This window comes from Lissotriton vulgaris, chromosome 4_1 (genome assembly GCF_964263255.1).
Source record: "Lissotriton vulgaris chromosome 4_1, aLisVul1.2, whole genome shotgun sequence".
Classification (NCBI taxonomy): domain Eukaryota; kingdom Metazoa; phylum Chordata; class Amphibia; order Caudata; family Salamandridae; genus Lissotriton; species Lissotriton vulgaris.
In genome coordinates, this window is record NC_141691.1 from 1210720570 (window position 1) to 1210734517 (window position 13948).

The 13948-nt window shown below is 48.6% G+C and overlaps 1 protein-coding gene across 2 annotated transcripts in view; it reads right to left on the reverse strand.

Moving 5' to 3' along the window:
* The window catches only part of LOC147723053 (uncharacterized), a 193899-nt gene that overhangs the window by 47113 nt on the left and 132838 nt on the right, over nt 1-13948 (reverse strand). For both annotated transcript variants that reach the window (XM_086965424.1, XM_086965425.1), the window contains one exon: nt 590-1429. In XM_086965424.1, the coding sequence (XP_086821550.1) occupies nt 590-1429 (840 nt within the window). The remainder of the gene's footprint in view (nt 1-589; nt 1430-13948) is intronic.

The following is a 13948-nucleotide window of genomic DNA, read 5'->3' on the forward strand; positions in this document are numbered from 1 at the left end:
CAATATACCAAAATTCTAAGTGCCCTATGCACCACTGCATCTATCCTTACACTGAACAGTGTGGTTGGGGCAGAGCAAGGCCCCTGTCAATCCCTCTTTCTGTATGTTTATTTGTGATGACAATGATTCCACTGAATTGCTCATCCAGCACTCGTTTCTGATGTAAGTGGTTCTGACAAATAAGTCATGGTGAGTTGCTTAGCATTCTTTTTCAGAAACAAACCCTTAGAAAAAGCTTGTTTCTGGATAACAAACCAAAAAAAAGCAAAGACCAGATTTTCTCCCTGTGCTGTGGGAACATTGTTCAATTTTGCCTTACCCAGCAGGTTAAATCTGCATTAGATCCTCATGTGCATTAAAGGGAACAGCCCTGTGATGGAAAAGCAGAAACGTATGACTATGCCAGCAGAATCTCTACCGGCACACAATAAGCGGTTTCCCCACATTAAAAACAGAGGGTCAACTTTCAAGTGTGGTGGTGTAGGAGCTTGCACATTTACATCAGGGATCTCACACTCCCATACCCCAAATCAGGCACTAAGGGCTTTTATCTCGTTCCATAACTCCCAAGCATAAAACGATAACTTACTTTGAAGTGCTGGATTCGAAGCCAGAAGAGAGCTGAGAATAGCTGTTGCAGACTTCACATCTTTTCCACGAATCCTATTAAGAATTTCTGCAGTGAGAGGACTTGCTTTCTTCTCTGTCATTTCCGATGCCATCGGCAACACAGGACCAAGAGGAGCACGATTAGCATTCAAATGGCTATTTGGAGGCATGAACTGAGAATAGCCAACAGTGCCAATCCTTCCATCAGTATTAATATTTGCAGGCAGCATTTTTGGTCCAGTGTTAAAATTAGCAGGTACATTTGAACGGAAACCTCCAGGAACGACAGGTTGATGCATTGTCCCTTGGTCTGGTAAACCTCTCATAAACCTGTTTGCCAACGGGTCACTTCTCGGAACATCAAGCAGTTTATTCATAGCAGGAGCAGAAGGATTTGTCTGTACGTAAAGTTGTGGAGGGGCTCCAGGCATGCTGCCTAGGAGAGGGGCACGACCAGTTGGACCATATTCATTTCCAAAACTGCTTCCATAGGAATATGAACCTGGCCCACAAGATTCCTTTGGAGCAAACTGGCTTAGCTCTGATCCAATGCCTTTTGATACAAACATGTCTGGTTTACCCAATGGGGCAGGCTGAGCATAGCCAGCGGTGGGCTTCAGGCCCTGCCTAACTTGCATCATTGGTCCCCGATCCCAGTTTCCAGGATCCAATGCAGGTTGATTTTGCATTATGCCTTGACTCCAGTTTGGGCCTCCTGCAGGATTCTGAGCTGGTTGATTCTGCTGAATTGGATTGTTAGGCCAGTTTCTATTTCCTGCATTATTTGGAGCTTGCTGACCGGGCACCAGATTCCGAATCACTAAACAGAGACAAGTTGAGATACTTAATGACAGAAAAACAACAAGCTTTAATGATGTCAACAACAACAAAAAATGTGTATTGAATATACATTGGTTGACATTAAAGGAAATTTTAAAAATCTTATTAACGCTTTAAAAATAAGCAGTTTTAAACTTCAGTTACTGAAATTGTTTTCAGTTGCATAAAGGAAACCAGTATTTGTAGAGCACTTTGAAATTCTTGTGCAAGTCAGATGTGCTTAACATTACCTAAACAAACTCTTCTCACTCACAGTACCACCACCAAAAACTACATTAATCTAGTACAACATGAATCTAGCCATTGTCCTAGTACCACACATCCAACGACCATATTGCTTTATACTCCTGAAGCAGGTTGTATAAGCTTACTTAAAATAAGAGTCAATTAACTAGCTATTCTACCTTGATAATATGGATCTTTTACTCCTATTCCACAGTTTAAAGGTGAGTCAAAAAAAGAAATGAACTTAATAGTATAGTTCTTGGATGGCTTGGAGAAGATATACCACTTAGCCTAGTACAACAAGTTACTTAACCTTCGGTAATGCTTTTTCTGGTAGAGACTATCCAGCCACAGATTCCTTACCTTCAAATTATCCACCTGCCTCAGACTGGATCCTAAATTTTTCATGAGCAGTAACCCTGCATGCCAGTAGGTGGCGTGGATTGCCTCTGCTTGGCTTCGTCTGCACCGGAAGTGATGTGAGCAGTGCCTATATAGGCACCACCCCAGTGTGCTGATACCAGTTTTTTTCCGCAGCTTTCCACAACAGGAGCGTGGAGCCACGAAGAACACTGAGCACAGGTGTGGAAAACTAGGGCCCTGAAAGGGAACAGCCCTGTACCTAGAAAGTAGACAGACTGATGGACTAGCCTACATGATAGGGAGTGACAACTTTGGGCAGAAAGGAAGCTCTAGGGCGACGAACCAGTTTGTCTGGGTAGGTGGATGACAAATCCTGAAGCTCACTGACCCTTTGGGCACATGTTATTGCCACCAGGAAGGCCGCCTTGATTGCAAGGAGCCTGGGAGGACAATTGTGCATTGGCTCAAAGAAAGTGCACATCAGAAAAGAAAAAACAGATTAAGGTCCCACTGAGGCACAATGAAGGGCAAAAGTGAAAAAGTGTTGCAAACTTTTCAAGAACCTATTTACAACAGCAGTTTTGAAGGATGGCTGATCAGGTAACCACATAAAAGGTTGAAATGACAGAAAGATAGCCTTTTAGGGTGCCCAGAGCAGAGCCCTGCTGTACAAGAGAAAGGATAAAGAGAAGGGCCTGAGAAAGGGGAGCAGAAAGTGTCAACCTATTTCTCTGCAAAGCATGCCACAAACTTTACCCAACAGCAGGCGCATTCAGTCTTGAAGTGAAGGCTGGCTGCCAAGATGACAATGCAGATTTCAGATGGAAGGTCTAAAGTGGTCAACTGTCTCCAATCAATCTCCACTCATGAAGGCAGAGCACTGGCAGGTTTCGGTGGAGAACTCTCCTCTAATGCTGCTGCAGAAGAGGCAGCCAATCAGAGGACCAATGGCTATGCTCAACAGCTTGGGATATCAAACTGTCTGAGCTCAGTCTGGAGCTACAAGGATGGCTTGGGCCTAACCCTTACTCATCATTTTCAGAACTCTGGGAAGGAGTGGTATGGACAGAAAGGTGTACAGGAATCCTGAGCTCCACTCAAGATGAAGAATGTCTGAGCAAGAGACGTCTTGGAAACTCCAGAACGCAGAACAGCTGACATTGCACGTTTTTGGCTGTGGCGAACAGATCTATCCAAGGCTCTCCCCACAGCTGAAAGAGGTTACACTACGTCTGGACGGAGACGTCATTCATGATCTGCTAGGCATCTTTGGCTGTGTTCTTCTGCCCTGGCATTCAGAAAGCCCGTCAGGTGTTGAACCACCAGGGATTTGCCCCGACATTCCAGCCATGTCCAGAGACGCAGGCCCTCTTCTCTTGACAGAGGGTCCAAGACCCCATCCTGCCTTGCTTGCTGCACTACCACATGATGGTGGTGTTGTCCATGAAAACCTGCACTAGCCTTCCCTTGATGAAGGGCAGAAAGGCTTTTAATCCCCGCGGGATCACCCAGAGATCCGGTAGGTTGATGTGGAGTCCGGATTATCTCAACCTCTCCCAGATGGCTATCCCACCCAATGTATCTGCCCCACTGTCAGATCTGGTTGGGGAAGGAAGAGAGGTCTGCCACTGACCCAATCGTGTGTTTGTTAACCACCACTGATGATCCTTTGCAGTTCCCACCGAGATATCGACCATGTTGGAGAGATTCCCCTGATGCTGTGCCCACTGGAACTTCAGGTTCCACTGAAGGGCCCTTAGATGCCAGAAGGTAGGTGTCACAAGCAGGATGCAGAAAGCCTTGAAGACCGGCAGCCTCAGACCACCGAAATTCAGGATAGAGGCTGTAACCTTGGTATTATAGATTAAATATCCTGGACTCACTGTTTGGGAGGATAGGCCAAAACTACACCATATCCAAAACAGCACAGATAAAAGGAAGTGTCTAAGAGGGAGTCAGTTAAGACTTCAGCACGTTGCTAGTGAACCCAAGTGGGTGCAGGTGGCCAGACGTAGTCTGGAGGTGGGAGAGGACAGCCTGGGTGGAGCATGCCTTTAACAGCCAGTCGTCGAGATAGGTGAAGACTGGCACCACTGAGCTCCGCAGATGAACTGCAACTACCGCCAACACCTCGGTGAACCCCCGAGGGGCACTGGTAAGGCCAAAAGGAAGCATAGTGAACTGAAAGTATTTGTGCCCCACTGTGAACCGCAGGTAAAGCCAGAGTGCACGCATGATAGGAATGTGGGAGCAAAGGTCCTGCAAGTCCAATGCTACCATCCAGTCTTCTGGGTCAAGGGCAGACACGACAAGCATTTTTAACTTCCTGAGGAAGAAATAGAGAGGGTGCACGACTAGCATAAGGTGAAGGCCTCAGTCTACCTTGGGCACCAGAAAGTAGAGGGGATAAAAACCACAACCTACTTCTGGCGTCAGCACCTATGGATCTCTTGGCCAAAAGAGCTATCACTTCCTGGTGGAGCAAGAAGATATGGCCCTTCATCAGCCTGTCGCAAGTGGGTGGCGGTGTAGTCACGAAGGGGAGAGAGTAGCCCTTTTGAACAATCTGAAAAAACCCAGTGGTCTGTTACAGACCACTTGCAAGGCAGGTGATGGCATATCCTGCCTCCCACTGACTGCCCATGTTGCTAAGAAGGCATATAAAGGGGTTTGGAGGCTGCAGCTGCTGGGGAAGTGGTGGACTAGCCCGACCTCTGGCTGCCCACCTGGTATTATAATAGTACTAACGACCTAAGAAGACTTGAACACGAAGACAATGTAGCAGTGAAGACTCCAGGCCCAACTGACTTGGCACCAGCCCTAACGGCCTGCCTGCAGCTTTGAATTCCCCTGCGAAGAAAACCGCTCCAAAAAGGATCCGCAACCTCCAGACTTGGTGAGGACTGATCCCCTGCTTCAACAAAGACTCAGGACTCCTGGGGACAGCAGCCCTGTCCACAAAAGAGGATCGAGACCCTGTGAACCCACAAAATCCTGCCCCAGGACGTAGTAATGCACCAGCAGTCCTCGACCCAAGGCCAGAGGGTCAACTGGTACTGAAGGGTTTCCCCAGCAGTCCTGACCTTCAAACCACTGAGGGTTGTCACCTCCAACAACTGCAACCTGTTCATGACGATCCCCTTGACCGCAAACTTCCCGGTGTGGAGAGTGGAGAAACCGGACGTGCAAAGACACCCCCTACATCCTGCAGCCCTGAGTCCTGGTGACCAGAACCAAATGGCCCTGACATCACCTGGCATCCAAACTTCCTCTCCTGGCTGCTGGTTATCTTGAAGGTCTGAGCCTAAAATCGGAACCAACAATCTCAGCAGGTTAACACTGACCAGCTGACGCTGTTTGAGCACCCTGCACCCGACCCCCTTATGCCGGTGGTGGTTTGGTGGTGCTGCTGCTGTCTTGGGCCCCCCTTCGTACTTACCTTAAATTCTGAAGATTGCTCTCCAAGGCCGCTTTACCTTCCTGTGAGCTGCCTCCAACCGAAGTACCCTAGTCCCCCCCCCCCCCCCCCCCCCCCCAACTCAGGGGTGTTCTTCCCAATCCCTCTCCCCCACCTGGCCACTACACACAGGACTCCGTAGGGTTAAATACTATATCCCCTACCGTTGGGTCATATGCTGATTCCGCGAGACCCAGGGCACCCCAAGGGTGCTCCCAGAGGCAGGTTCAATTCTTGGCTGCGATCTGTCCTTTGGGCACCCCAATAGAGTTTTGAGTAGGCTACCCTCAGACCCAGGCCATCAAGGCAGTCTCTCATCGCCACAATAACAGGGCTACCATATACATGACACAGGTCCCAAGATTGACCACAGCAGGGGGTTATGAAAGTAGCGAGTCCATCCATAATAAGGCAATACATTGGTTAAGGCACACAGGGGGCTGTAGATCCATCATACAGGACAACATGGCCAAAGTGAGGCAGGTCACAACGGCGAACTGAAACAGACTGCATTGAGATTCAGTTCTTTGATCCCTCACTAGCAGAGAATCTATTAGCTCTTGAGTTTAGAACATCTCCCCCATAGCATTCATCCATCCAGATTTATTTATTTTTAAAATTTATAAAGCGCAACATATACCCGTGGGTGTCTTGGCGCTATGACTTTGCTGAAAATCTCAGATTGAACATGTATCTACCGTAAAAAGTATCGTCCTGAGCAGTTTATTGGTCAAATAACCAGGTTTTTACCAATTTTCTGAATTGAAGTAGCGAGGGTGCCAATTTTATTTCCTTTGGAAGCGTGTTCCAAAGTTTGGCTGCAGCATTGGTAAAGCATCTGTCGCCCCATGTCACCGTCCTAGTGCGTGGTCAGTCGGTTCCCGCTCTGGTTGGTTGCCCGGGAGGTGGGTGGCTCCGATCTGTGCCAAGTAGATTGACTAGAGGGGGAGCGCCTAGCAGATTGCCCTTCTGCGAGCCGCCCTCTAGGAGGTGAAGGTGTGCGGATGGCCCCACTAGAGTTAGGTGGTGTAACACACAAGGATACCAGGTAGTCTATAACTGTCAATTTTGGCTTACCTGGGCTGGGAGAGGCGAGACATGCAGATCACAGTACTGCCACTGCGGGGGTAATCCAGCTGTTCTCCTGGAACATAGCTGGTCTACAAAAAAAACTAGCTCTTCCTGAATGGAATGACCTTATCAAATATGACATGAACAATTGTTACTTACCTGTAAACAGGTGGTTCTCCAGTATTGGTGTCTTTCATAGATTCACATGCTTGAATATTCCCCGTTGTCGGAGTGGGAGTCCCACGGTAAATAAAATAGCAATAAATGCTAAATATATAATAATATATAATAAATATGTATATACATAATAAGGAAAAACCCAAAAAATGCATACAATAACCATCTGGTAACTAACCAAGAGTTTCCACATAGGAATGCATGGGGAAGAAGAAGTTCCAATGCAGCCTATCCTTGTCATTATGTTAGTCCAAACTGCAGCCAATCAGGCGCCAGCAGCCCTCTAGAACCTTCTCCTCAGAGCTCAAGCCCTCAGATTTTCGTAGCACAAGAGTGACCACAGAGTCTATGAGGAGAAGCGAGCCTCTGAGGGGAGGATGGGAGGGTCGCATGTGAATCTATGAAAGACACCAATACTGGAGAACCACCTGTTTACAGGTAAGTAACAATTGTTCTTCTCCAGTATTGGGGTGTCTTTCATAGATTCACATGCTTGAATATAGAATAGTAAGCAGTCCGTATCCGAACACAAAGTTTCCAGGATGCAATGTATACACAAACGGTTGGAATCAACAGGTGTAAACCATGCCATAGAAGTTACAAAACTATATGTATACATAAAGACATGCATAAGACTGGAAACCATAGGAGGAGGGTAGAACAGAGGCTCACCTTATTGAAAAAGATTACGGAGCACAGCTTGTCCCACTGCGGTATCCCCTTCAGCCATGGCACCCAGATTGTAGTGCTTCGTGAACGTGTGCCTGCTGGACCACGTGGCTGCTCTGCAAATCTGGTGCAATGGAACTCCGGCAAAGAGTGCAGTCGAAGAGGCCACAGACCTGGTAGAGTGGGCTCTTACTGTAGACTGTAAAGGCTTTCCCGCTTTCTGATGGCAGAAAGCAATCGCCGAAGCCACCCAGCGGGCTACTGTAGGTTTGGTGACTGGTCGCCCTTTTTGAAAACGGCCATAGGCCACGAAGAGCTGATCCGATTTTCGGAACTGGGCTGTTCTGCTGATGTAGAACTTTAAACATCTTTTAATGTCCAAAGAGTGCAGGCGTTGTTCCGCAGGTGATTGCGGATTGGCAAAGAAAGACTTCAGTATAACAGGTTCATTAATGTGGAAGTCTGACGGCACTTTTGGAAGGAAAGTAGGGTTAGTGCGTAAAAGCACAGAATCCGGTTTGAACTGTAGAAATGGTTGTTTAATCGTGAAAGCATGCATATCACTCACTCGACGTGAGGACGTCAGAGCAAGTAAAAGCGCAACCTTCCAGGTGACATACTTGAGGTCTGCGCTATGGATTGGCTCAAACGGAGCAGTCATTAATTGTGACAGGACAATGTTGAGGCGCCACTCTGGAGGACGCCGCCGAACTGGAGGAAAAGTCCGAAGAAGTCCTTTGAAGAATTGACGTATCAATCTGGATGAGCATAAGGAGGCGGAGCCATCATGGCGTAAACGAGATATTGCCGCCAGAAAAACTCTTAAAGTAGCATGTGACAAACCCGACTGAGCCAGATGAAGAAAGAAAGGGAGGAGCTCAGCGGGCGTGGCACGCAAAGGATGTACTCCGGCGTCTGCACACCAGTGGCAAAAGCGTTTCCATTTCAACTTATAGGTTTTTATAGTTGATGGAGCCCTGGCCTGAGCGAGGATGTTACGACACTCCTGAGGGATGCTTAGATGTGCAAATTCACAGTGCTCAGGTTCCAGGCTGACAAGCTCAGGGAAGAGGGGTCCGGGTGGTAGATTTGACCCCTGTTCATGGAGAGAAGATCCATTCGAGGATGAAGAAGAATGGGTTTGCATTGAGACAGGAGTAGCAGCTCTGAGAACCACGCCTGTCGTGGCCACCTGGGAGCAATCAGAAGGATGTGGCAGGGCTCTCTCCGCATCTTCCAAAGTACGCGAGGCACTAGAGGGATCGGAGGAAAAGCGTAGGCGAAGAGATTCGACCAATCCATCAAAAGGGCATTGCCTTGGGACCCTTTGTGGGGATGCCAGCTTGCGTAAGCGGGGCATTTGCGGTTCTCTGGAGTCGCAAAGAGGTCGATTGCAGGGAATCCCCAACGGTGAAAGACCATATCGAGTGTTGGCTGGTGGAGTTCCCACTCGTGGTTGGATGATCGGGATCTGCTTAGGGAATCCGCCAGGAGGTTGGACAACCCCGGAAGATGTACTGCAGTGATTTGGATTTGATGATTGATGGACCAGTCCCAAATCGCCTCTGCCAGGCGGGATAACACCGGAGACTTCGTTCCGCCCTGTTTGTTTATGTAATGCATGCAGGTCGTGTTGTCCGTTTGTATGAGAACTGACTCTCCCTGCAGCACTGGTTGAAATGATTTCAGGGCCAGAAAGATAGCCATAAGCTCCAACTTGTTGATGTGCCAGGTCTTTTGATGGAAAATCCATTTCCCTTTCACGGACAGGTCTTGGAGGTGAGCTCCCCAGCCCTCCAGGGAGGCATCCGTCGTCAGTGTTAGATCTGGGGTGTTGGACAGAAAAGACGTGCCTGCTGCTAGCTGGTGTGGTTGTGCCCACCATCTGAGCGCCTTCTTCATGGGGATGGTGATGGAGACCTGATCGTTGAAGGAACCGGTGACTTGACGCCACTGCTTGTCCAGAGCCTGTTGGATAGGTCGTGCTCTTAGTCGGCAATGAGGGACAAGAGCGATGCATGACGAAGCCATCCCCAGAAAAGACTTCAATATGCGGACTGAAACGCACTTCTTTGCGAGAAGTAGCGAAACTAGCCGGAGGATCCTCTGTTGACGTTCCCGGGAGACAAATGCTTTGGCTAGGTTGGTGTCCAGCGTTGCTCCTAGGAAATCTTTGCAAGTTGTTGGCTGCAATTGAGATTTCTCCAGATTGATGGACAGACCCAAGGAACGGAATACTGTCTGGCAGATTGCAGTATGGTGTAGAAGTTGTGCGCGGGATTGTGACTTCAGGAGGCAGTCGAGATATGGGAATATCTGTATGCCTTGGAGACGAAGAAAAGCCATGACCGGAGCCAACATTTTTGTAAAGACTCGGGGGGCTGAACGGAGGCCAAATGGAAGGACCCTGAATTGGAAATGAAGGTGCCCCACCTTGAAGCGCAGGAATTTGCGATGAGCCGCTAGAATTGGGACATGGAAGTAGGCGTCCCGGAGATCGATGGTAGTCATGAAATCTCCGACTGAGAGCAAACGCAAGATCTCTGTAAGCGTGAGCATACGGAAGGTCTGGTCCTTGAGATAATGATTGAGTGCTCTCAAGTCCAGTATTGGTCTCCATTCTCCGTTCTTTTTGATGACTAGGAAAAAACGGGAATAAAACCCCTTCCCTCTCTGCGACCTTGGCACAACTTCCACCGCACCTTTCTGAAGGAGAAGGCGAACCTGATGAAATAGTTCTTTGAGGTGCGGAGGTGGTGGTCCGGAAGGTGGCGTTGGAGGAGGTACCTCGACAAATTCCAATGCATGGCCTCTCTTCACAATGTCGAGTGCCCAACGGTCCGTAGTAATGGAGGACCATTGAGAACCAAACAGAGATTTGACCTCCAATTCTCCGTTCGATAGAGGAGTCATTGACGTTTGTTGGATTGTCCTCTGAAATTAGACTTCCCTCTGTAAGTTCTGGCAGGCTGCTGACGGGAAGACTGCTGGCGATTACCGGTGTAACGCTGGTTACCTTGGTTGAAAGACCGGTATGGACTGCTTCCTCCACGAAAAGTGGACGTAGTGCCACGTCCTCGAGCACCCCGAAAGGGCTGCTTCTTAAACTGAAGGGTACCCAAAGCACGTGCAGTGTCCGTGTCCTTTTTAATGGATTGTAGCGCTTCATCAATATGTGCTCCAAATAATGACTCGCCGTCAAATGGCATATCTAGGATTCGTGCCTGAACTTCCTGCCGAAACGAAGTTGAGCGTAACCAACCCTGGCGACGCAGGACGGCCGCTCCAGCGAGCTGGCGAAAACCGGTGCAGGCTACATCCACTGCACAATCTATAAGTTCTTCTGCCGTCCTTTCTCCTTCTTGCAGAATTTTCTGTGCTTCTGTCTTGGAAGCATCTGGGAGTAACGCTACATAGGCGGCCATGTCAGCCCAAGCCTGACGGTCATAACGGCCTAAAATGGCCATTGCGTTAGCTACTCGAACTGTTGTAGAGGACATGGAGGAAAATTTTCGCCCAATAGCATCCAGGCGACGGCCCTCACGGTCCGGAGGAGCAGTGATTGTAGACGCCGGATTCTTTGAACCCCGTTGAGCTGCCTGCGTGACAACAGAGTCGGGCTTAGGTTGACCTGTAAGGCATGCTGGAGATCCTATAGGAGCTTTGTATTTCTTTTCTAACCTTGGCAGCTGTGCTGGTAGAGAGTTTGGCGTCTTCATTATTTTCTCTCCTTCAGACCAGATGAAATCTATAATCGGGACTGTGTGGATCTGTTTCAAGGGCTGGTTTTTGAAATCGTATAGGAAGCAATCTTCCTCTCGGTGTGCTCGTGGCAATTTGAATCGCTGTGCTGCCCTATCCATTAACTGGTGGAAGCCCGCGATGTCTACTGGAGGAGAATCCGCTGCAGGCACCTGAGAAGGAGATGGTGTTTGAGCACGATAGTCATCCCACTCCGCCAAATGTTCCTCACCATCCTCATCTACTTCAGAAACTTCACCATCTTCACGCTCTGGAGGATTCTCGTCATCATCATCCTCCGGATAGATGGTAGTGTGAACACGAACTGATGTAGTTCGGTGAACAGTTACAGGCGACGCTGGTTGAGGAGGAGCCAGAACCGGGTTAGAAACTGGATTCATTACTGATGGGACCGTTGTAACCTGTGGCATTGGTGGGAAACGCCGATTGTAGTCTTCCAACATACTTTGGAGGTTTGATATCATGGAGATAGGCAACATCGCAGTTGGAACTTGAGTGTGAGTCGTTTGATGTTGGCCATAAACATCTTCCTCGTCGTTACTGAGGTCTTGGCACTTAATATTTAGATCCGAAAGACTGAGCTTGATCATCAGACTCTTGATCAGAATCAGTCGCAAACAGCGGAGATGGAGGATTAATCATCTCTTGCTCTGTAAGAGTCTCGAACTGTGGTTTGCTGGACTGCAAGGGCAATAGAGGCATGGTAGCAAAAGAAGAGGCCGGCGTCGAAATTGTGTCCTGCGTACGCGTCGACGGCATGACATCAATTGACTTCTGCGATGGGATCGACTTGGATGCCATCGTCGACGAGGAGACAGTCGACGGAGCAGTCTTCAGTGGTATCGATGGAGTCATCGTCGACGGAACCTTCACTTTCAATGTCTTCGTCGACGGAGTCATCGTCGACGGAGCCATCGTCGACGGAGTCATCGTCGATGGAGTCATCGTCGACGGAGCGGTCGTCGACGGAGCGGTCGTCGACGGAGCAGATGGAACAGGTCCCCTCGTCGACGGGATAGCCGTCGACGGTGCGCTCGTCGACGAGAGCGTCGACGGAGTCAAAGCCTTCACACCTCTAGTCGACGACGACCGGGTCGTCGACGAGTGAGCTTTTTTCGTCGTTGAAGATGAAATAGGAATCACAGAAGATACAGTCTTAGAGCTGAGAACCACTCTCATTGACGATGAAGACGTCGACGCTAAAGCCGACGACGATCCAGAGGCCAGCGTCGTTGTGACTGTCGTCGTCGATTTGGAACCAGAGAAAGCCATTCTCGTCGACAGAGTAGAAACCACCGTCGTCGACGGCAAATCCGTTTTCCTCACAGAAAAACTGGACTTTGAAGCAGAAGGAGCCTGAGAGCTTTGTCTCGTGGGCCCAGACGTGGTAGGCAAAGGTGAAGACACCGCAGGGGTCATTGAGAGGGAGACTTTCCTCTTTTTAAGAAATGGTGAAGGCACCTCCTGCACACTACCACGTTTAGAAGCTGCTTTAGAACGGCCTGACCCAAGACTTTCAGCGTCAGAAATTACACTATCTTTGTCTTTAAGCCTCTGAAGCCAGACAAGTAAACGGCCTTCTCTGTCCTTTTGAGTTTTCTCTGAGAATTTTCTACAGAGTTTACAGGTACCCACTTCATGGTCCGGGTAAAGGCAGTAAATACACTTACTGTGTGGGTCATCATGAAATAATCTCAGCTTTCCACAGGAGGAGCAAGCTCTGAAGAGAGACTTCTTACTTGAAGACATTTTGGAAGAAACTGGAACACTTGAAGAAATAAAACTGAGCAGAGCTCAGGGAGACTCCCTTACACACGACGTGCGGTAGAAAATCTGAGGGCTTGAGCTCTGAGGAGAAGGTTCTAGAGGGCTGCTGGCGCCTGATTGGCTGCAGTTTGGACTAACATAATGACAAGGATAGGCTGCATTGGAACTTCTTCTTCCCCATGCATTCCTATGTGGAAACTCTTGGTTAGTTACCAGATGGTTATTGTATGCATTTTTTGGGTTTTTCCTTATTATGTATATACATATTTATTATATATTATATATTTAGCATTTATTGCTATTTTATTTACCGTGGGACTCCCACTCCGACGACGGGGAATATTCAAGCATGTGAATCTATGAAAGACACCCCAATACTGGAGAACTGCTTGTTCCAGGAGACATGGAGCTTGGTCCCGTTGCATATGCCGGGGTTCACTACATATCACATCCCCGCGACAAGCTCGGGTAGAGGACGGCCTTCGGGGGGGCCTCCTGATCTGGGTTATTATTGGACTGAACTGGTCGATATCCAATGGCAACACTCCTTCCCAGGACATTCTGCACTTATCCATTGGAGGGGCCAAAGACGATGCCCAACTGGAGATCTTCAACATGTTAGAGGGTCTCCAGGTGCCGAAGCGACATCCACCCTATCGGTTCTCCATTCAGAGCGGTCAGCTATCTCCAAAAAGGCAGGGATCATTGTTGCAGGAGACTTTAACTGTACAGTTGAACCCCTGAGTGAAGAAGACATCTTGGGCACAAGGGACGAGGATTCTAAATGGGCTATACTTAATTTAGCCCCAATAAAGAAATGGTCCCAAAGAGCCATACAAACCAATGCTTTGGCCCTAGAGCACAACTTAAGAGCTACTAATGGTAGGACTCGCTCCGACCCTAGCGGGGCATACACCTTTAACAGGATTAGCTCCCCCTCCCGTATCGACTATATTTTGTTGGATGTGGGTCTATGGGCCGAACTTATTGACATGGAGGTCATCCAGA